This window comes from Opisthocomus hoazin, chromosome 18, assembly GCF_030867145.1.
Source record: "Opisthocomus hoazin isolate bOpiHoa1 chromosome 18, bOpiHoa1.hap1, whole genome shotgun sequence".
Lineage (NCBI taxonomy): Eukaryota > Metazoa > Chordata > Aves > Opisthocomiformes > Opisthocomidae > Opisthocomus > Opisthocomus hoazin.
The window spans coordinates 17,584,876-17,607,878 of NC_134431.1; the positions used below are offsets into that span (position 1 = coordinate 17,584,876).

Consider the following 23,003-nt stretch of genomic DNA (forward strand, 5'->3'; position numbering starts at 1 on the left):
GGCCTGGAAAAGCTCTCAGCTGATGCTGACCCCCTCCAAGACGAGAGCAAGACCTGAGCCATGAGCATCTCTGCCTCCTGCCCTCGCTCTGCCAGCCACGAAGAGTTGCCCAAAGCCTGCCTTTTCCTACTGCAACCGCAGGAACTTTGTATGAGCCTGCCGATTAATTCCTCTCCAAACGTACCTGAGCCTGAACAAAAAAAACTAACCAAGCAAAGAAAAAATCCCCAAGGTTTTTTTAAAAAAAGGAATAAAATATCAAGCAAGCCCCAGCTTATCACTGAATGATGAGGGTCAGCATCCCCGCATCCACCAGGCTTATCCACCACCCAGACCGCCTTCATCTCCAGCGCCCTTCTGTGCGCGCAGAGGGAGCCCGGCTCGGCAACGCTCATCGGCTTGTGCCCGGCGCGTGTGCAAACAGGCGTGTAACGTGGCAGGCACGCAGGAGAGCATCTCCGAGAAACAGGATGTCGCTTCTTTCTTCTTGCACGCTTTCCTCATTATTTTGTTCTAATTTGGCTTTCCTGGTACCTTCTCTATTCGATAAAAGCCAAATGCAAACCGCGTCCCTTAATCTCCGAAACAGCAGCTTACTGCTGAGAAAATAATATAGATGTAACTTCCAGCATCACACACTTTCTTTTCCATTTATATGCAAATGCCGACCTTTCACCCAAGCTGTCTCAAAGAAGTATTTCCTTAAAAATGCAAATAGCATGTTGCAGGCAGTTACTCTGGCTGAGTCTTTCTTATATTATTATTATTATTTCTTTTAACCTTAGCAGCACTGTAAAACACAACTGCTAAACTGCACCCCGGTAATAATTACTTTTCATACCAAATCGAAAGCCTCCGAGGAGCCGATGTGTTGAAACACCAGCAGGAGAATTGAACACAGATGAATTTTTAGAGATGGTTTTGGCTAAGTGCGTCTTGGGGCAGGGGGAAGGAAGCAGCTCAAAGACGCGTTGCTGCTGAAGGGAACAAGCCAATAGCAGAGGTTGTGAGAACATCTTCTGTCTTGTAAAACCCTTCCCACTACATGGCTGACATGCAGAAGCTCTCAGCAAGGGGAAAACCACCTGCATAAGCTGTTGAGGTTTGTGTGGGCTGAGCACAAAGGGCACGAGGAGAGTGTCCACTGGCATAGCCAGTGTTGGACATGGATGTCCTTCCTCACCTGAGGTGGTCTGGGAAGACCTTCAGGGTTGTGTATGCGTGTGCGTGGTGTATCTGTGCTGTACAAAAGGGCCCCGGGGCAGCATTAGGTCTCCTGGGGCTGAAGATGAATAGCGAGAAGGGTGGTTGAAGAAGGGGCTGGAGGGAAGCGGCCACGATCAGATGATGGATGCAGAGGAACAAATGAGATTAGGGGATTTCAGCTCCAAGACCCCCTTAGTTCACTGCTCCTTCTCCCAGCCGTTGAGAGAAAGGTTAACCTCCGGGGAGAGCAGCGTGGTGCTGCTTCCATCTCCACCGTGGCAGCGGTCCCAGCGCCAGCAGCCACGCATCAGACAGCCCTCTGCTCCCATCTCCTCAGCGATGGGGATGGGGCTGTCTCCATGCACCAGTAGCAAGAGCCCACCAGGCTGAGGGGTGAAAGGAGGCATCAGGGATTGCTGCAGCCAGAGCCTCCCCTCTCTCACAGCGCTTCTACACCTGCAGGGGGAGGTAAGCCCAGCACGGATGGAAGTCAAAGAGATTGAGTTGGATCCATCGACCTAGCTTTGGTATTTGACATCCTGTGTCCAAGCCTGCTCCATCATCAGTTTGGAAATCGAGAAAGAAGAGGAGGAGCATTGTGCTTGCAGAGGGGGATGCGAGGCTGCACGCTGCGGGGAAGACAGGTGTAACAAGCAAAGGTATTAAATGAGGTTCTTTGCATACAGAAATAGCAGGTGAGAAAAACCAGCTACAGACGGCCTTCCTGCGACAGGGCAACCCATTATGGGAAGAGTAAAAGAAACAGGTGATATATGAACTGATCTTTATCATTTTAGTCATTTACAGATTTAGTTGTCAATGACTCTTTAGTTCCTTCCAGGCTTCAAACCTCCGGAGAGTTGACTGCCACAGCCCAAGTGAATTTGAATCTGCTCTAGGACCTTGCCCTGAGCCCCATAGGTTGTGGCTAAAAACACAGAGCTGCAAAAAACCCACAAAAGCTTCTGCCTAAATTTGTCGCAAGCTGGGCACACAGAGGTGTTTGAGGGACACAAACCCTTTTGCCCCCAGCGCAGGACTGAGGGCCACCAACAGCATTTGCTCAAGTGGGTGGTTTTCTGGATGGAGATTTCTACCACATGTGACACCAGGTCAGGCAGAGGAGGGAGAAGCTGCCTGGAAGAGCCAGGGAAGAGCCTGGCAGCGCCTCTGATGCAAAGTTAGATGACTAAGTGGGCTACTTCCCAGCTGCCAGCTTGTCTTTATGATATTAAGCCTTTCCCCTCCGCTGCCGTATAAGAAGTGAAAAGTTGACACGTAAGCGTGTGTCATATGGAGTCAGAGAGACAGAAGCAATAAGGCATAAAAGGAGGTGAGATCATCGTGCAGCAGCAGCTCCCCGGGGGTAAGAGGCAGCGCTGCACAGCCCCCCACCCCTCGTGGCACGGGCTCGGCGTGCTTGAACCGAAGCCCATTTCCACACCAAACCTCTGGGACCAGGGCCACGCACGGGTTGCCACGCTGCCCGCCGCAGAGCGAGGCAACGAAGCTGACCCTTCAAATGGCTTTACTGAAAAGGAGCCTCCACTGCGGAGCAAGGCTCTGCCAGCCGTAATGTCACGGCCCCCCAGGAGCATCGCCACTGAATGGGGCAGCCGCTGTGCACTGCTTGCTTAAAAAGAAGGAGAATCATCAAACATGAGAAGTTTATAGCCCTGCCGGCACCGCTCTTAGCGCTCCTGCAGACCCCGTGTAATTGAAATTAGAGGCAAGTGGTACCTTTCTGTCCTTGCCACGGCAGCCTGTGCTTGCTTGTGAACACGGAGTGGGGACAACGAGGAGGGATGGGGCAGCAGCTCGGTGCCCGTAGCGCTCTCGGAGCAGCTTTCATCCCCACTTCCAGCCGCTTGCATGGGCTGAGCCCGATATCGAGCCAGGGGCAGGGAAAGCCCAAGGTCCCCAGACCCCGCAGCCAAGGAATAGCTCACACCCTGTGAGTGGGAAGTTTCTCTCTCCTCCAAACCCTTCTTTTCCCAATCGTCCCCTTTCCAACGGGGTGTCCTTCCTCTCCTCAGCAATGCTCCCTGCTCGGCAGCGGGGAGGCAGCCAACCTGCCAGAGCCGCTTTGCCGGCACGGGAGCCAGCCCAAAGTTTCTAGGGGTTGTGGGAGAGGAGCTGACAACCCCGCGCTCCCCTCTCCGACACCGCAGGCAAAGTTAACTGTTTAGACTGTCTTTTTTTTTTTAAAAAAAAGCAACAACATTGCTTCCAGGCTGCATTTTTTATATATATATATATAAAAGAAAACATTGCAGCTCTCTCCAGAAGGCTATTAATCCTCTCCTGTCACTTGTGTTCTTGGAGAGAGCATTTCTCTGGGCAAAAGCAGTGCGTTCCTTGCTGACTAATTACATCAAAATATTGAGGGCAACAAACAAACCTTTAACTCCACTTGCCAGAAGCTTGTTAGATGCAAAGCTTCAAAATTATGGAGGAGAAATGTATGAAACAGTGGGAGAAGCTGGGACTCCTACTCTCTCATGGCCACATCAGCTTTCAGAGCCATGAGCTTTCTTTCCTCTCCGCAGAGCTGCTCGAGTAGGGCTAGCTTTGCCCAAGATACTCTGGGTAAAGTTATCTCCCACCCAAGGCATTTGATTTCTTACAGATAAAGATTCTTTGCCTTTATCAGGAAGGGAATGCATTTATTTTCTCCCATTCCTATGCAGGCACTTGGGTTTTAGGTACAGAGTGAGGACTGGACTTCTGTACCTGAAGGAAGGCTCTTGCTTAGGCTTCAAGCCCCAATATAAGAAGGTTTTCAAAAGCTCTTGGCTGAAATCAAGCAACTTCTTTCAAGGCCCATCTGGCACCTTCACTTATCCCAGCAGCAGCCTCCCCTTGGGACACAGCTTGGCAGACCAGACCCTTCTCTGCCCCAAAGCTTTCGCCAGAACTTCAGCCAACAGAGTTTGGGCTTTGACTTTGTTTCCATCCCATCACCCTGCTGTGCCAGTACAGCTGGAATGGGAAAAGCCAGTGCCGAAAGAGGAAAGCCCAATTCTGCATTTAGGTGCTAAACCTGATGTTCTTCCCAGGGGGTCTGGATGTCCAAGTGCCAAAACAGGTGACCCCAATGCAAGCTTTGGCCCCAAACCCATGGCTGCCAGACAGACAGCCCCAAGAGCTGGCTCTCCCCATCCAGAGAGCACCAGAGGCAGGGAAAGACGACAGGCTGGCTCTGAAACCTGGGTTAACCAGAGGCAGCTGCTGGGGAGGTTTCTCTGCACTACAAGGGTGTTTCTACTCACAGGTAATTGGGTACTCATCAGAAAACTTAACAAGCCACACTCAGGGAGCCCAGCGACAAGCACAAGGCAGAGTTATTCAACATCAAATTGTTGGTTTCGAGCAATTGTTTAAAAAAAGAAATTCCAAAGTGCTCAGAGTGTCACCTACAGATTTTGCCAGCAATACCTTGGTTTCTAAATACTGTGTGCATGAAAGCTCCCCCAGAGCCAGCTCTTGTACCTTATAATAAAGTTCACCAGGGGATCTTCCTAATGCGGGGTTTGAATCCATTGCTGATGAATACACCTGACTCCTCGGCTCGCGGGCAGCGTTCAGGTAAACACGCCCGCGAGCTGCTGCGTGGAGAGACGATTACAGTCCTCAGCATCGATCAGAAAGGTCTCATCTCACCCGCGAGGAGCGAGAAACTTCCCCAAAATGGGCACAGACCTGGCTTGCAGATGCTGTCCTGAAGAGAGCCACGCGCTTGCCAAATGGTTTCGAGCAAAGGAACGAAGAAACCCGAGTCTCTACTGCAGTTTATATTTAATTAGAGGAAAGGCAGCTTACGCAGCAGTTTCAGAAACATATTGTCTTACAGCATATTGGATATTTGTATCTTAACAGCTCGACATCGATTTCTTTTATGTAAAGGAAGAGGGGGGAAGAGAACTGCATGCCCTAAGTTGTGTTAGTTCCAAAGAGACGCCTGTACCGCTTGGACTAATGTTTAGAGTAATCAAAGGCGTGAACTCATGTATTATGTATGGGGACGAGAGTTTTCAGTCTTCTGCAAAAAGGAATCTCCAGCGTTTGGTATTTTGTTAGCAGGCTGGCACCATATGGCTCTCCCCTGCTGATATTCTTTCACACCAGAACTTTATGTTCAGATGCTTTAGTTAATATTTTACCCAGCAAGCATAAACAAGATGCAAAGACTGCAGTCGACAGCAACCTTCGCTTAAACCATATACCCATGTTAATCGTGAACGCTTCTTTCAGCAAGTAGTTTACCGAACTCATGCCTGGCTATTTTTTTTTTCCGTAAGGGTCCAAGCTGGGCCATTTACTTGAACTGCCTTAGCATCAAATCAAACACAAGCAGCAAACCCAAGCAGGACGTTTTCACTCCCTTCCTACTTCATTTTCTGGCTGGTCCAAGGCAGTGCTGGACGCATGCAGGTGCCACACATTTGTGTACAGTTTAAGGCTACATCTCCTCTTGCTCTTCTGTGTCCGACTTGATTTTATCTCAGGAAGGCAGAGGTGCCTCTGCTCCTCTGCTGAAGCAGGGGTGGAGCACCAGACCAAGCTCATCCAAGCTCTGACAGCCTATGCTGACCAAGCAAGACCAACGATACGGAGCATCCAACTTGACGGGCTTCATCAAGAGTTGCACTTCCCCCCACCCTGACCCAAGTTAGACACAGAATCACTTTGGAAAACTGCACCTTAGAGATTTGACTCTAAATATTATATTTAGATTTCCTCCACACACCCCCACTCACCCTCCAATATTCTTATTATTCTTTAATATTCTTAAAACAAATAGGACCTAACAGATGTCTTTCAGCCTGCACTCTTATTAATGAGAATATTGTAAGAATGGAAATCAGGTCACAAATGTTTAATACTTTGTTTAAAAAGTCTTCAGCTTCTTTAAAGAGTTCCACTAATCCCAACATGACAGATGTACAAGGCAGTTTTGCTTGGGGCAGATTAAAATTCTCGCTCTGATTTGCTCTTTCATTTGGTCTGATTAAAATAACATTGCAATTTTTTTTTAATGTGCTGACTTCAAAATAAAAAAGGAAAGAATAAAAAGTGACCAGTAAAGGCCAGCATGATCACAATAAAAGCAAATTTATTGTTGTTAAGATAAAAAAGCAAGACAAAAGGAACTAAGGGACAGCCCATGCCCAGGTTAGCATTAAAGCTCTGTGTTAAAGATAAAAGGGGGACCTATCCAAACGATGTTTTTTTTCCATTTGAAAGTGTTTATTAATCTATTCTCTCTGAAGCAAAAAGTTCAATGGAAGACAAACATCAAAAGTATTTTAATTCAGGTGAAAATTATATTTTTTTATCTTTTTTTTTTTTAAACCAAAATGAAAAGCAAAGTATTACAGAGGGTGTCACTTCATTATTCCGCTGTAAGATTGACACTTGCTGGGAGCAGCCTGGCCGGTCGGACAAGGTGATCTCAGCCACCCTTTGCTCAGCTAAGCTGTGCCTGGAAATTCGCCGGTTCCTTTCCTGACCTCGTTTCACACCAGACCACCCTTCCCTGGACAAGCTCTCACAGCTAACTTCATTTCCTCACTGCTGGAAAACGCGCCAGCATCTGAGTCACGCAGGAAGGCGTGCGTGGCAGCCGAGACACCGGGATGCTCTGACGGGATCGGGAGAGGGGCAGCGAGGCGGGATGGAGCCCCGGCCGTGCTCACAGCCCATCTCCTCTCCCCGTGCTCATCTATAACCAAGCCGGAGCCACGTGTGCCTTTGCCCTCTTGGGTCTGCCTGAAAACAACCACAGCTCCCAGTGCCGGGTCCTTCCAGGGCACCACTGGACCAGTTTCATACATGCATTGGATGGAGGCGTCGCTTTACAAAGCAGCCAGTGATGTCCAAAATACAGACCCCACCCCGACTTGCAAACTCCTGCTTGAAGGGACCAAGATTTCACACGAAGATCCCAGGCTGTTAGTCTGGACCTTTCCGTCCCACAAACCTTCTCTGCTTCCCCAACCCCACCTGCAAAACCACAGCAAGGCCCCACAGAAGTGCTGTAGGCATGAATAAGCTCAACAATTGAAAAACACTAGCTTAGTGTTGTGTTTTTAGCCATTTTTACTTAAAACGCCAGCTTGTGCCTTCTGTAAAAAAGAGTCTACAGAAAATCCGCAAAATGTTTCAAACTTTCAAGGAGTTGCTCCATTCAGGTGATTTTTAACGTTCACATTCTGTAAGTATAAGCATTCAAAGCATGTTCATGCCCTCGAGGTGTCCTCACCTTGGTGCCCACCTCCAGCTATTCCCAGGACAGAAACAACCTCCCCTCTACGCAAGATGCTGGGGCAAAGCAGCTCCGGGCAGCTGCGGGATGCCCCCCCTGCCTGACACCCGGGTGCTGCTGCTGTCACACAGGGCCAGCCCAGTGAACCTGCGCAGGGAGGGGACACTTGGAAACTGCTCGTCACCTTCTGTGTCTCGGTCCTGTCCCAAAGGGCCAAGCCACCACGCAGCTGCTCCCAGCGAAGCAGCTCCCGAGCTCTGCAAGGGCAAACGCGTCACTTCCAGAAATTCCCTTCCACAGATTAACCTGCCAAGAGGAGAAACTTGCTTCCTCCAAATATACGCACACAAAGCCCTTTTCTCCTTGGCAAAAGTATTTTGGGGGAGTGCAGGGTGACAGATTTCCCTCCCACCTCTGAAGGAAGCAGAAGGGATGCCCCAGCCCTGCTCTTTGGCATTACTCCTGACCTGGCCTCCAGGTCCCGGAGCAGAAATCTCCCGTAAATTCATTTCATTCTAAGAGCAAGGTGGTTCGGGGCATTTCTCCCACCCCAGAATCTTTTCACAGCATGTGCTCCTCACCCCACTTCTCTACTCGCACCGTGATCTCCTCTCTAAGGACTAGGTGATGGATCAAGTTTCTACTTCGCAAAGGTAAACAGCCTCAGAAGAGATACAGAACTTTGAGAGGTTTCACACAAGCCAGCCTGAAGGGTGTCAGAGACACCAGGGGACCAGTGCTGGTATGTAGGTGGTGGAGTTATTCTTTGCAGAAATCAGCAAAACCCAGGCGAAAGGCAGACAAGGTGGAAAGGCAGGTGGGAAGAGCGAGGTTTCCCGACAGCAGCTTCTGCCCTGTTAAAACTCTAGAAATACCTGGGAGCTGAGAAGGTGGGCAGGAGTTAATCCCAGTCTGCCAGTCCCTTCATACAGCCACTCTAGGGCTATCTCCTTGAAAGACAAACAGCCCTGGTCTGGGTCACCTTAGCTCCCTCCTGGGTGTCAGCATCCTTGTCTGCACAGCCAGGGAGTAAACAGCGCTTGCACAACAAGGAACTCAGAGAGGGGATTCCTTGGGGAAGGAAAAGCAGCACATGGTGATGTATTCCCAGCTCTGGAGGTTTACAGCGTGGATCCTCCACCCTCAGCTCCCACATACGAGAAAGGGGAACAACTACAAAGCAGCAATGGGAGAAGTCCTTTGTCATTAAGAAAAAAACTCTAGCAAGCAAGCCGGACAGTTCATGGTTGTAAAACCAAGTCCTTCCCGTTTACAAACTGCTCCCCCCACACACACAAAGCAAAGGGGAGACCGGGTCTTGCACCCTACTTTGGCATTAAACTCTCACTTCTGACTTCCCAGCCATAACGCGATGCTTCCCCCACCTCCCTCCCCTTCCCACGGCTGATTTCACTTCTTCTGGGAAGCCCAGCCCAGCCGTGGCGATTTCCCCCCCCCCATGCTCCAACCCTTACTGTAAACCTGCCGCTTCCCCTCATCACTCAGCTCTTGGGGGGCAAAGGCCCCAAACCTTCGAGTGGGGTGGGTGCCAGCACCCCTTGCAAAATAAGCACTCCCCGGGGTGCAAAAGGAGGGCTCTATCCCTCACCGGACAAGGAGCTAGGGACCGTTTTGCATCGCACCGACTCATTTTGGGGGCTGGGGAGTATAAATTCACCTGCCCTCCCCAAACACTGATGCAGAACCACGGTGGGATTTGAGGGGAGGAGAAAAGTTCATAGATATCATATTCCTGAGCACCAAAAGCTCTGTAAATCAGGGTGGATTGCTGACTTAGGGTGCACTGCTCCCCCCAAAGCCCAAGAGCAGCAGCATGCCCCGTCAAGAAGCCAAGTTTGGAGGCAGCACCCCAAAGCCGAGCCTTCGGGAGGGGGGGGCTGTCGGGGGAGGGGGGGGGGGGGGGGGGGGCAGTTTACCACTGTCTGCTAAAATGGCAGCTGCTCTGACGCCGGGCTACGTCTTGCAAAGTCAGCCCTGCCCTCATCATCTGACTGCCAGGAACCGGGGCCGCTCCGCTGCCGGCTCCCCCGGGGGCTCCGCGGGACGGGGCCGGGGGAGGGGGGAGCGGGGCCGGAGCCCACCCCCGGCCCGCAGTTTGGGGCTTCGGGTTGTTGGGGAGGGTCCCGGCCCGGCTGGGTTAGCCGCCGGCCTAATGGCTTTAGCCCCCGGCTGGAGGGCACCTGGGCTCGCTGTGCCCCCCCAGCCCCGCTTCCCCCCCAGCCCAGCCCGAGGCCACTGAACCGGCACCGCCCGGCTCTACAACAGCAAAGCCGGGGGAGGTGGGGGGCGGCCGGCCCGACCCCCGGGCTGCTCTCCCCCTGCTCCGTGTCCCCGCTGATTTTGGGACAAGGATGAGCCCGCGGGCAAAGGGACCGGGGTGGGGTGGGGGGGTGGAGAAAGGGGGAGATCGGTGTTCTTCAGGGGTGGGGGTTCTCGCCCTCTTCCAGCCCAGGGTTTGCCCAAAGGGAAGGGACCCCCCTCCCCCCGTCCCAAAGCCACCAACGCCAGCCTTGGCAGTGACCTAAAGCACCGTCCCGCAGCGGGACCCCCCTCCAGAGCTGGGCAGTGCCCCGGGCACCCCCGTCGCAGGAGCTGGGGGGGCATTTCTGGCTTTCCTACGGGACCCCGGGAAGTTGCCACCGCCGCGGGACGGTGCCCCCCGCCGTCACGGCACCCCGGGACAGACCCGGACCCCCCGCTCCGGGGTACGCGGACCCCAACTCCGCCGGGACAGCAAGGGGCAGCTCCCGTCTGCTCGCTGCGAAGGGATAAACCCAACTTTCTGGAGTTTTCCGACTCTTTTCGCCTTTGGGAATCCCACAGATCCCTAAACCATTTGCCAAAGAAAAAAAAAAAAAAAAAGGAAAAAAAGCAAGGAAAAAGAAGTTATCCTCGCGTCTTCCCGAGGCAGGAGAAAGAGGGGAAGGAAGGAAGGGGAGAGCTTGGGGAGAGCAGAGCCGAAGGGGACGAGTCGCGCCCGGGTTCCCGGGGCCGCAGCGGCAGCAGGCGATGCTTTGCGCTTTGCAGCCTGCGCCTGCTCCAGCCTGCGCCGCTCGGGAACAATAAACAGGATCATACAAAGAAGTGGAAAGGCGGCATCTTTGCTTCTGGTTTCTATGACAGCATCAGAGACAAATCAACTATAAACCCTAATTCCTGGATTTCTCCCTCCACCCCACCCCCCCGCCCCAAACCCCCTTTTGTCTGGCATTAATTAAAGTGGCCATATGGAAAAGGCTGATAATAACAGCAGATGAGCCAAGGAGAAAGAGAGAAAGGGAAAGAAAAGAAAAAATAAATAACTAAAAGTAGTGGCAGGGCGATGGCGGGGGTTTAGCCTGGGCTTTCTGCACTTGTTTTCAGCGGCTGCTCGGAGCGGGGGGGCTCAACAATAGCGGGAGGGGAGCTGCCTCCCCCCCCCCTCCCCGCCAGGTCGGTGCTCATCCCCGCGACCTGCCCCTTAGCGTGGGGGAGCCTCGGAAGGTGCTGAGCCCCCCCGGGGAGGGTCGGTCCTACCCGCCGGCAAACTGCTCCCCAAACTCAGCCTAACTCGCCGGGGTCGATCGCGTAACCTCAGGCGCCAGCCCCCTTCCCTTCGCCCTCCCCCCCGATTATCCACAAAACAACAACGACCAAAACAAACAAACAGAAATAACACGCCAAAAAAAACCCAACAAACAACTTTGCTAAAATTGATAAAGAGATTAGCCAAGAAAAGCCTCTTCCGAGCTGGCTAAAAATAAGAACCGGCAGATTTCTCTCGTGGCCGATGTATAGGGAGAAATCCACCAACATGGCACGCTTCCCTTGTTCCTCGCCGCTATAAATAGAGAACTCCGAAGTAGTCAATATTGAGGAGGGGGGGGGGGGGGAACGGGGGGGGGGGGGAATCAGAGAGGGGAAAAAAAAACGAGAGGGGGAAAAAAAACAGAGAGGGGAACAAAAAAACATAAAGGGGGGGGGAACAGAAAGAGGGGGAAAAAAACAGAAAGGGGAAAAAAAAACAGAGGGAAAAAAAAGAGAAGTCTGCCAGAGGCAAGAGCGAGCCCCCGGCGGGCGACCGGAGCGGGAGCCCCCCGCACCTGCGTCCATCGGCGCGGCCCCCCCCGCTCCCGCGGAGCTCCAGGGAGTAAAACTGCGGACTTGGGCTGGAGTTTTTGCGGGAAGGGGTCTGGGTTGGGGAGGTTGGAGGGGTTGGGGGGGGTAGAGGCCGGAGAGGGACGCGCGGAGCCCCGGTCCCCGCACCGCGGGCGCGCATCGCCATCAGCACCTCCGGCAGCTCCGCGGGCGCGGAGCGTCTGCTGCTAACACCGCGCACGCTTCCCTCCGGGTACACATCCACCGATCTCGCGGTCCACGAACCCGGCGAGCATCCTCTTCCAGAAATATTCAGAAAGTTTCCCGGCCGAATGCGACGTTGTGCTTCTTTTTTTTTTTTTTTTTTCTCTCTTTTTAAATAAATTTCCTCCTTCCTCGCCTCATTCAACCTCTTTTCAGTCAGAAGCGTAACATGTTCACTAGCGTCTCGCAGCCAGCCAGCGAGCGAGCGAGCAAAGATGGACCTAGGAGCGTGATGATCATCATAAAAATCCCCTCGGTTCTCCAGTGCAATTTTCAAAACAACAACCCAGCCTTCGTGCCCGAAAGGCGAAACGCCTGCGTCTGTTTACATCAACTGTGCGCTCCGAAAGCCTTTCCCCGCTGCCTCAATCCAAGGGAGGGGGGAAGAAAGAAAAAAAAAAAAAAAAAAAGAAAAAAAAAAAAGAAAAGAGGGGAAAAAAAAAAGAGAAAAGAAAAAAAGCCAGCATTATCTGCCTTTGTCAGCGAAAGAACATAATATTGACTTACCTTTCCCCACAGCTATTGTCTGCCCCTTTGCAAAATGACATCACGGAAACCAATCATGAAATTTGCATGGGGGAGGTTGTGGGGGGAGAGTTCTTGGAGGGCAGCCCACTTCCCTACACCAGTAACACGCGTGTAAGACGGGTTGTTGCTTTCAATTAAATATCGGATACTCCTTAGTGTGTGAACTCTTAAGCCTGCTAAAGGCAATGTCTCATTTACTTAATGACCGCTCTCATTAATGGAAATGGCACAGAGGGGGCTTGCTGCGCCTTCCCTTTGTAAATACACTACCCATGAACCCTTGGGGTTGCAATATATCTGTTTACTCTCCGAGGTGAAATAAATTTACAGTATAGCATCAAAAAGAGAGAGAGAGAGAGGGATGGAGCCGCTGACTGGAGTGCGCGGCGAGTTGGGGCTCTCCCAGCCCCGCCAGCCCCTCTCCCCTCCCGCTCCCCCCCCTCCCCGACCCCCAGCAGAAGGTGAGAGGGATTTTACCCGAGCTGATTCATAATTAATATGCACGAGGCTCGGGGCTCCTTTGATCGCAGCGACACAAAAGGAGGGCGAGCGCGACGAGCGCCGTGCCGTGTCCCCCCCCGCGCATCCCAGCGCGTGGTACGGCCCAATAATTCCTAATAGCGGCAAGCAGCGAGTGACAGATGCCCTGGGTTAGCACAGCTCCAGCGAAAGTACTTTACAATATTTATTGGTGGTTAGGAAGATGACCTATCACCATAAAGAACAGACTGGGAAATTTATCGCCTCTAGGAACCTGGAAGTATTGCGTATTAGCTGATATACATATTCAAAAGCGAGTGGTTTAAAGGTGTATAAATATTTTTCTTTTTTTCCACCCCTTAAAGAGAGAAAAAAAGCCAAATGACACCGCGTATTCCCAGCAGGCATCGCCTCGCCCGGGAAGGTCGGATCGCCGCTCGGGCGGTTGCTTTTTGGGCTTCGCGATGGGAAGGAGAACATCGGGAGAAGTCCTAAAAGAATACGGTGACTAAAAGAGTTTGGGGACTGTTTCCAGGCGAGGAGAAGTGCGTGTTCTTTCCATTCTCTCCCAGCAAGAGCCGCGCTTCCCGGGAGCTGGCATCATCTTTCCTTGAAGATGCTTCTGCCGGGCGGGATCCGGCCACCCCGGGAGGAGAAAGCCCTGGGGGAGCTGGGGGGAGGGCGGCTTTGGGGGGACCCCCGGGAGCCGGGAAGGGCATTGGCACGGCCCCCCCCCCCCCCCCGACTCCAGCCGGGAGCTTTCGCGCTTGGATCGCAACTTTTTGGAAATAGCGGGGGGAAGGGGAGGGGGGAACAGCAGGCTTGCTGCAGCCCCACGGAGTTGGGGGGGTAGGGGGATGGGGGGGTCAGCTTGCTACCCAGCGCTTTTTCCTGCCCCCTCACGCCGTCCCCAGCATCGCCGAGACGGTGAAGTCTTTACCGTCGTCTTAATGAAGATTTCCCAAAAAGATATGGGAGCTCACAAACGGAGGGGAACCCCAGGAGCCTCCAGAGAGCGGAGGCAGAGCCTGGCAGGAAAAGATGAATCCTCCCGGGGATGCGTTTTCCTGCGGGAAACTCCAGCTCCGGAGCTGCGGGAGCCCCGGCCGCCCCCCTCCAGCTCCCCCCCACGCCACTCAGGTTAGGTGCAGGCGGGAGGGGGAGGGGGAAAACCCCTCAACCCTTCCGAAGTTTGAGCCCATGCCCGTCGTTCGCTCTGCAGGACACCCGCCTGGCAGCTTGCCCCAGTGCTGGATGCAACCCCGTCCCACCCGCGGGCCGTTTCCCAGTGCATGGACTGGGAGAGGGATTTGATTTCCCATCTCTGGCGTTTTATCGAGGAGAGGGTGACAGAAATATGGATTTTAAAACTGTTGAGGCTGCTTTGGAGATGCTGACGATGCTCATTTCCACGGCTTGCAAGCCTGGTGCACTCCTAAACCCCTACCAGAAAGGAGGTATTCAGCAGAGAGTGCTCCTGAAAAGCCATTTTCTATCTCCTTTGGACACGCCACGAAGACAGGGATATTTTACATCCTAAACCTTTGGCATTCAGAAATTCTATTAAACTCTTATCTGCAGGCAGCAGGCCTGGTGCTACACGGCATCTCCATTGTTCTGCCCCAGCGATAGGATCACAGGGAGGGACGCGAGGACTCGGCTCCTCTCCGCTCGCAATGCCGCCTGCTCCTCTCGACCGCGGTTTCACTGGGAGACGCAACGCTAAAACTTGAGAAACAAAAGCACGATAGGTGGGCTAGAAGGCAGGAGGGAAGTCTGTTTACTTGCGTGTTTCCACATAAATCTGTGTCCATGCGTGCTCCGTGTCTGTGAGCATGCACGCGGGCGAGTGTACCTGTGCCTCGCCGAGCGTTGGCACAGATGAATTTTATTCTTGCTGTTGTTGCACTTATTAACATGCGACGCACCTAGGAGCCCTGAGGCAGCTGACAGCTTTGATACCGCTCTGCTAAGCTCCGGGTTGCGAGAGGGGGGGTTTGGCCTTGCTTTGTTCCCAAACTCCCCGCGCTTCCCCTCCCCTCAAAACCTCCCCAAACCCCTGCGAACACAGCGCCAGACCCGCAGCTTCCAATCGCCGCCAACTCCAGGAATCCCCCTCTCGCAGCCCCCCACATCCCCCCCAAACCCCTGCAGATCTCCAGGTCAGGCCGGCCATCATCCTCCGCCCCCCACCCACGCTGGAGGAGCCCGGGGGGGCAGCGAGGCCACGCGTGGGCTGCAGCGCGGCGCCGGGTCAGCACCACGCCGGTGGACAGCTCCGGCCCCGCCGCTTTTTCAGCCTTTCCGACCATTTTGGGCATTTTTTAGCTTATTTTTTCCCCCCTCTCCAAGTCTGCAGAGTCGCTTCAGAGCTGTTTCCAGGGAGGAGAGCATTACTGGGCGTTCCCGGGTCTGAAGGAGCCGCCGCTTCCCTGAAGGGAGCTGTATATATATAGGGCAGAGAGCTATAAAGTGTGTGTGTATATATATATATATAGGACAGAGAGGTATAAAGTGTGTATATATATATATATACACGACAGAGAGGTATAAAGTTGTATAAAGGTATATAGAGGTATAAAGTCAATATGCACGGATTTTCGCCTCCAGAGCGTTGCCTGGGACGGATGCTCCGCGGGTCCCTGCCTGCCTTTCGCCTGCAGCAGCGAATGCCAAAAGGGATTTTAAAAATAGGTTCCCTTCACGTCCCCTCACCGCTCTGTGCAACTTGGTTGTTTTTTTTTTTAAATCTTGCCACGATCATGTTTTCCCACCGAGTGTTTCAAGTTTGAGATTATTTAAAATGAAACTGCGTTTGCTTGTGTAAATACAGGCATAAAACCGCCACGCTGCGTTTCTCTGCCTTCTTTGAGTCTGTTTCAAAGTAAATTAGATCTCAAACTTTACGCATTTGTAATTGGCACCAACTTCTCCGGATACCAGCTGGGGGTGAAAGATTTTTTTCCCCTTGTTTCTTTCTGAAAGCTTCTATGCAGATGGGCTGGCTGCCTTAATGCCTCAGACTACAATTAGTGCTGTTGTATGCCGAATAGAAATGGCCAGCATTAATATTGTATATGGAACAGCTGAAGGGTTGCAAAGAAACCTGCCCACTACAGGCCCCTGGCAGATGGAACAACATGCACAGGCACACACACACACAAAAAAACTTTTAATAACCCTTTGCTCGCTCTCCGGCGCGCCCCTGCTCCCCGATTTGGGCGGTTCCTTCCCGAAGAGGCAAAGTCTTTGTCTGCCCCAAATCTAGAGGGCTTTTCTCTCTAAGAACAGCAATTGGAGCAATCACCATCTTCTGCAAAAGGCACCTCGCATTATCCCAAAACTTTCTCCTTTGTGCCTCGGTTAATGCAGGCACTGAAACACACCCAGCTGAACAGGCACGAACTAACTTTTTATTTAATAACACCCCCCTCGCCCTTTTATTGCCCCGCGATGTGCGGGGGGTGGGGAGAAGCCACAAAAGCAAACCAAACACCCAAACACCCCCTCCCCCGGCAGAGCTGTGACCAGAAGCGGCAGAAAACAGGATTTTCTCCCTACCTCCCCCCCCCCCCCCTCGTCCTTTGTAATTAGGTGAAACCCGAGGCAGCGGGGACAAAGCCCCGCCGGTGCCCCGGAGCAGCAGCACCGGGGGCCGAGCACTGCCCCCCCCCCCCCCCCAGGTGTAGCCCTTCGCAGCTGAGCCCGGAGCAAAGCGGGGGGGGGGGTGGGGGGGTGGAAATGAACCCGGGACCTCCGTTACTAAAGGCGAACACGAGAAACCAGCGCTCTGACACACACTCGGGGTACCGCTTCCCACCGTGCTTTCGGGGGGAAAACCCCCCCGCAAACAAGGGGATAGTTTGTGGGTTCGCCATCCCCCCTCCCCCCACGCCCGAGCCGCTTTGCCAAGGCGTGGCTGAGGCAGAATGAAGCTGCTCGAGGGCTTTAGAGGAGAAATGGGGAGGGGGACGCGCTCAAAACCCCCTCACACACCCCCACACCCCCCCCATCCATCCACCGCCGCCCGGCTACGAACCGAGGAAAGTCCCGCAGAGCTTCATCCTTGCCGGGCAGCGGCGGCTGCCTCCGCCCGGGGGCTGCGGGGGGGTGCGGGGCGGTGCGGGAGCGGAGCCGCCCGCCGTTACTCCATCGGCCCTGGGAAAAGTTGCCGTCCGGAGCAAAAACTTATGCCTGGCGACGGCCAATGGGACCCCGCCGCAAAATCACTGCAGCGCACTCGGCGGCCAATCGGCGGGGGCCCCGCACAATGGCTCCAGTGCGGGTGTCCCCCCCCATCGCCCCTCCCGGCTGGGCAGGGGGGGAGAAGCTGGGGAAGGGGACCCGTCCTCCCCAGCGGTCGGGGTCTCAGCGCCTCGCTTCTCTCTGTAATTAGGAGAGAGATGAAGTGACAACCTACACAGCCCAATGGTGGGGGGGGAGTAGAATCCCCCCCCCTCCAGGCCAAGCATCCCTAGGGATCCCCATCTACCTCCACTACGTCAGGGAGACCCCCAAAATCACTGTATCTGCTTGCAGAGTGGCAGATCCCCAGCTCGCCCCGGGGCTGGGCCAGGGGATGTGGCCACGACCCTGCAGGCAGTGCATAGGCTGGGGGGCTCGGGCCGGGTCACTGGACCTCTTGCTTGGCCAAGTCTGCTTAGAAATGGTGGTCTAACGATGGCCACACGCAGCTCGTTAGATGCTTTGGTGGAGTCCAGGGTGCACGGGGGAAGGAAGAGGGGGGTTTGCTTCTAGGAGAGATCCGAAATGGAAGAGGATGTCCCTCTGCCTCAAAGGACAGATGGCAACTTTGGACTCAACTGATCCCAGCTGGAGAAAACTGGCTAGAGGCCAGTGAGGAACGCGCTCACTGGCCTCCCAGATGGAAAAGCAGGGAAATAGTTACTGGGAAATAATAATAATAATAATAATAATAATAATAATAATAATAATAATAATAGAAAACTAACCAGGATTGTGATTAACATGCACTATAGCTATGAACTTTGTTACCTCGTTGGCTTGGAGGGCCAAGTGCCTTCTGTAGGTTGCGTGACCCACCATGCTCTGCTCATTACCCTGGGTAAAAACAAGGCCAGCTCTTTCTGTGGGTCAGCCCTGGCCCGCAGAGAGGGGACAGTGCCTTTTCTGAAAGTGGGAGAGAGGAGGGGGTGCCTGGCAAAAAGCCTGATTGTCAGTGTAAGAACTCAGCACCCTGGCGCGGGTGGGTGAATCCACGCATTTGCAGAAGGATGACAAGCCCATCCAAGTCTCGGCTCGGGTAATTTGGGAAGGGAAAGGGGAAAAGCCTGTGTGTGGAGGGACAGGTGGCACCAGTAATAAGGAGCCCGGGACAAAGCTGATATTAACTGAAGGAGAGTTGAATGCAATTTATCTCAGCAGGGAATGCCTGTATATTTGGGTAATTTTTTATTTTATAAATATAAGGGGGAATACATTTGGAATAAAGGTCGGCAAAGAATGTAGAACAAGAGGCTAATTCACTCTTTGGTGGAAGATCCCGGACCGAACTCTTTGTTGAATACATCTGACTCCTTAATCCAGATCTCTCTGAAGGCAGAGAGCTGGAAGAGGGAGTGGGGAGGACCAGCTTTGCTAGGGTGGGGCAGGGGGTGTGTGAATATCAAAGTGCACTTTTTCTTCTGCACATCCATCACAGTCACCGCTGATCTCAGGGAGGTCTAAGAAAATAATAATAGTAATAATCATTATCATCATCATTGGGTTGAATTGAACGTCAGGAGTTTGAGTCAAAATAAAAGTGTAACTGTTGATTAGGTGGACTTGTTTTGAGATCTTTACTCTTAGAAGGACCTAGAGAAGCCATGCTTATGTCGTAGTTTCACCCCAGCTGACAACTAAGCACTAGACAGCTGCTCACTCGCCCCTCGCCTTCCCCCTCAGCGGGATGGGGAGGAGAAATGGACAAAAGGGAAAACTCGTGGGTTAAGATAAAAGCAGTTTAATAGGAATAACAAAATAATACTAATACACTAACAAAAAATACTACTACTAACATGTAAAATAAAATGTCATTCCTCACAAACTCCGCCTGCATTGAGCAGCCAGTCCCGGGAAGAGAGCACTCCGGTCCAGAGCAGCTGATGCTGCGGAGAGAGCAAAGAGACAAGAAAGGCAGGAGAGCCCAAAGGCCGACTGCGAAACAGCAGAACGGCAAAAACCCGAAGTAACAAAACCAACTGAGCAGAACTGAACTGAACGGTTCTGCCCAGAACAGTCCTCCCAACAAGTACTGTTCAGACCAAAAGGACTGTTCTGACCAGCCAGAAAAGCCGATGCCAATGATATACAAAGCATGACGCTGCTGGTATGGAATAGGCTCATTGATCAACCTGGATGTCCTCCAAGCTCTGTCCATCAGTGCCCCCTTTCTTGGCTGCCCCACACCTGGCCAATAGGAAGCCGAGGAAGACCTTGGTTTCCCTGGTAACGGCTAAGATACCCATAAGTTCTTACATTCCTTCTTGAACTAAACCCAAACAATGACCATGCTAGCCATGAGAATGAAAAGTTTCTAACTGCATGAAGAAAATTAACTTGATTTCAGTCAAACCACCACAGCTTAGCTCAGCTGGATCCATCATCCGGGCTGGATACGGCTCAGGAAAGGAGCTGGAACTGGGCCCCCTGTACAGCTACCTCTGACTGCACAGATCTCCCGGCAGCAGGGGCAGTGAGACAGCCTGACTGGGCACTGGCACCTCTTCCATCTTTGAATCAGCAGCTCTGTCTTTGCAGAATATTCTGTGCTTTCTTGTCCCTTCAATCCCCACCTTGGAAGATGAGAGGTGACATTGCAGAGAGCTCTGCGCTTGGAAAATGACTTTCAGAATTACGTTCTGGCAATTTGAAACTTTCACTCTCTCATCTTCAGCCTCTTGGGGCTTTAATGGGAGACAGCAAAGTGCCTCTTCCTCCTCCCCTCTTTTCTTTTCCTCCCCTGTTCTCCTGCAGCTGCAGCGGCCGGGATTCAGCAAGGTCACGCATTTCCGTTGCCTCCTGCGTGCAGGCGATCTCAAATTAAGGGGTGCTGGGAGCAGCCTGTTGAGATGAAACAGCCTTCACTCTGCTCCAGCAAGCAAGGGAATGAAACCCATTCACAGCGGCTCCAGACTGGCCCACCGTCCCTGTGCATTAGCTGGTGGAAAGGGTGAAGACGTGGAGGAGCAAAAAGCAGAGGAGAATCAGTCCGTCCCTGAGCTGGAAGCTGCTGTCTTTTGTCTAGCAGAGGGAGCCCCAAAACGTTATTAGCAGACCTTGTGGCTGCAGCTACGATCTCGGCTCCATCTTGGGGCTTTCATCACCACCTCACCTGGTTCTTGTTCTCCCCAAATTCTTGCTGTTTGCTCCTCTTTCACGCCCTTCACTAGCGAGGCCAAGCTGGCCCTGGGTCCCTCCATCCTCTGGTCTCGGAGCGCAGTGCAAAGATGTGGGAGCTCACTCCTTCGGGCTCCGGGCTTGCCAGCGGTGTGATCAGACAGAAACTCCACCCAGCTCTGGGTGGTTCCCTGCCTGTGGGTCCCAGGAAGCCACGTGGCTTGGATGGAAGAAGACCAAAGTAAAGACTGTCCTTTTGTAGGCTGTGATTTCTTCTGATGCACGGCCAGACCGGGGGAGTTTATTCCACGTGTGCAGTTTTACATCCAAAAAAAACAATAATCCCCCGGGATGTTTCACTTCACGCGCCGCCACCATCCTACCGACAGCCTGTGTTGTGCTTTCCTCCTTCTGAACAGCTCCTCCGCTCAACAGCAGCCCTGGCTGTTTCACAAAGATGACGACAGTTCCCGTTCTGTGTCGACTGTTTGCTTCTGCCCTAACTCTCTCCTCCAGCACCTCTCCCATCGCCGCGCGAGGGAGAGCCGGAGAAGCAGTATGCAGATATTGTCGAGCTCAACTTGATAGGTACTGTCAAAACTGCCAGAGTGTGGTGACAATAAACATTTTAGCTGGCTAACAATTTGCTGCAAAAAGGGTTGACCCTGAAATCAAGTTCTGCTGTAATGAACACTTTGTCTCCAAATATTTGCATTTTTGCTGACAAGGTTCACTCTCCAGGAGATTTCCTCCGCCCGTGAGCAATCTGCCTTCAGACGAGATGGAGGGAGGATGCGGTTTCGCGAGCCAGTTCGTTGTCTGGTGTGCAGGAGGGACGAGCATGTGCCCAAAATCAGCAGAGCCACCGTGGATGGGGGCTGCCCAACCAGGGGAGCCGCTCAGCTCCAGGGTGTTGCTCACCCTCACGGAGAAAGCCCTTTTCTGTTAGGTTCTGCATGGCAGTGCAATGCCGACAACGCAGAACTGAAAGCAATGATTAGCCTCATTTAACAGATGGGGAAACTGAGGCACGTGGTGATTCGGGACCGTCGTGGGACTGCCTTTGCTGAGCTGGAGAGGGAGCAGCCAGGAAGGTGACAGTCAGTGCAGACTGCCCGTTACCCAGGGCTGCCCCAGACCGGCGGCGGGAGGAGGCTGACGCCGTGCTGGCACTCTCAGCAGCTCGGTTTGGTGCTGCAGCCGCTCCCCTCCTCCAAGCACACCGTGAGCTGGGGCTGCCCACCCTCAGGAGCTGCTGCATGGAATCTTCTTCCGCTCTCTTCCAAGTGGCAAGTGATTTGACTGAGGTCACACAGACAGTCGCTGGCATAGCTACGTGTCATCTTCCTTAGCCCGGAGGCCAAAAGCCCAGCTGGCTCCACCGTATCAGGGACGATGCTCAAAGTTCCCTTGCTGCAAAGGCAGAGATGCAACGCTGATGAGCTTGAGGATGAAGTTTCTCAGGAAAACTACATTTACAGGGATGATCACCACCTTGGTGGCCATCTTTTTGTCTGCTCCTGTTAATGATGGACAAATGACTCTGCCTAATTCCCCCGGGGCAGGGTTTCCACCCTGGACTGGGAGGATTTACTTGCACAGTGCATCTCCATGCGTTAAGTGTCCTCCAAGGCTTACCCACACTGGCCTAGCGAAGTCAAGCACCTCCTGCTCTCTGTACCAGCACAGGAAAAAGCTGCAGAGTTCACTCCCACAACTTCCAAGATGTTACATGTGGGAATGTCCGAGTGGGTCGGTGCAACCCGCACGGCTTCAGCTCTCTCATGTTCAGTTTGTCCCAATGTCGGGCACGGGGCAGAGCAGCAGCAAGGGCAGGATGCTGGTTTATAGCTGAGGACTTCAGCATCCCAGCTCCATTGCTGCTACAATTAATCCTTGATACCGGGAAAAGAATCCTGGAGCAGAGAGTTTTTCACAAGGGCCTAGGATGTAGGAGATTGGGATTTCATTTCTACTCTTGCCACTGATGTTTTGAGGGTGGCTGTGGGAAAGGGTCTTCATCTATTTTTCCTCTGACACCTGGCTTCTCTATTTCGAGTAAAAGGTGCTCAGAGCACACCTTGCCTCTTACTAAACCTATTAGCAGTGCTTACCAGAATGTGATTTGCTTGAGATCCTTAAATTCCTAGTCAAATACACAATAAATTGTAATAAAACTTCTCACTGCTGCAGGAAACTGAAGGGGAAAAAAGGCAAAAAGAATCCTTACAGGTTTGCGAAAAGGACATAAAAGGAAGAAAAGCACAGCTTATTTCATCTTTATCTCCCTTTCCCCTCCCTGCTGTAATGAAAGGCAATTTTCACTAGCAGAGTGTTGTCATTTTGCCGCAGAAAAATTCACAGTTTTGGCCTGAAAGGAGTATTTTATTTTTTTTTTTTTGCCCATTCATGACAGAGAGCTGTTGCGTTTCTGGCAGCGGTGGTAGCACTGCGCCTTGGAAGGCATCCGGGCTCCCGGCTCGACGCTCTCCGGCTCTGCCTTCCCGCACGGTGCCTCCTCGCTGGGCTCGCCACGGCCATCGCCTCCCCCGGCAGGTCCCATCAGCGGGTGATGAGCACCTCGGAGCAGCAGCCTTGGCTGGCCGGTCACCGTGAAATTTTGGGATAGAAGTACAGCGAGGTACTACAGAAGTGCTCTGCCTGTGTGAGCGGCAGAGTTAAATACAGAATTTTTCATTGAAAACGCTCAGTGAAATGCAGTGCACTAAATTAGCATGAATTATTTTGGGCAGACCTTGTAAACTGGTCACTAACAGAATCACAGAATCCCAAAATG

General features: G+C 52.8%; 1 protein-coding gene across 7 annotated transcripts in view; it reads right to left on the reverse strand.

The window, feature by feature from the left end:
• MYT1 (myelin transcription factor 1) overlaps window positions 1-16,982 on the reverse strand; it is a 69,597-nt gene extending 52,615 nt beyond the window's left edge. For 3 of the 7 annotated variants that reach the window (XM_075438808.1, XM_075438807.1, XM_075438806.1), the window contains exon 1: window positions 16,884-16,982. In XM_075438808.1, coding sequence (XP_075294923.1) covers window positions 16,884-16,908 — 25 coding nt within the window. In that variant the 5' untranslated portion in view covers window positions 16,909-16,982. Of the gene's footprint in view, window positions 1-11,765; window positions 12,161-12,343; window positions 12,528-16,883 lie in introns of those variants that run through there. The other 4 variants (XM_075438810.1, XM_075438811.1, XM_075438812.1 and 1 more) reach the window with 4 other exon arrangements.
• Between the last annotated feature and the right edge of the window lie 6,021 nt (window positions 16,983-23,003).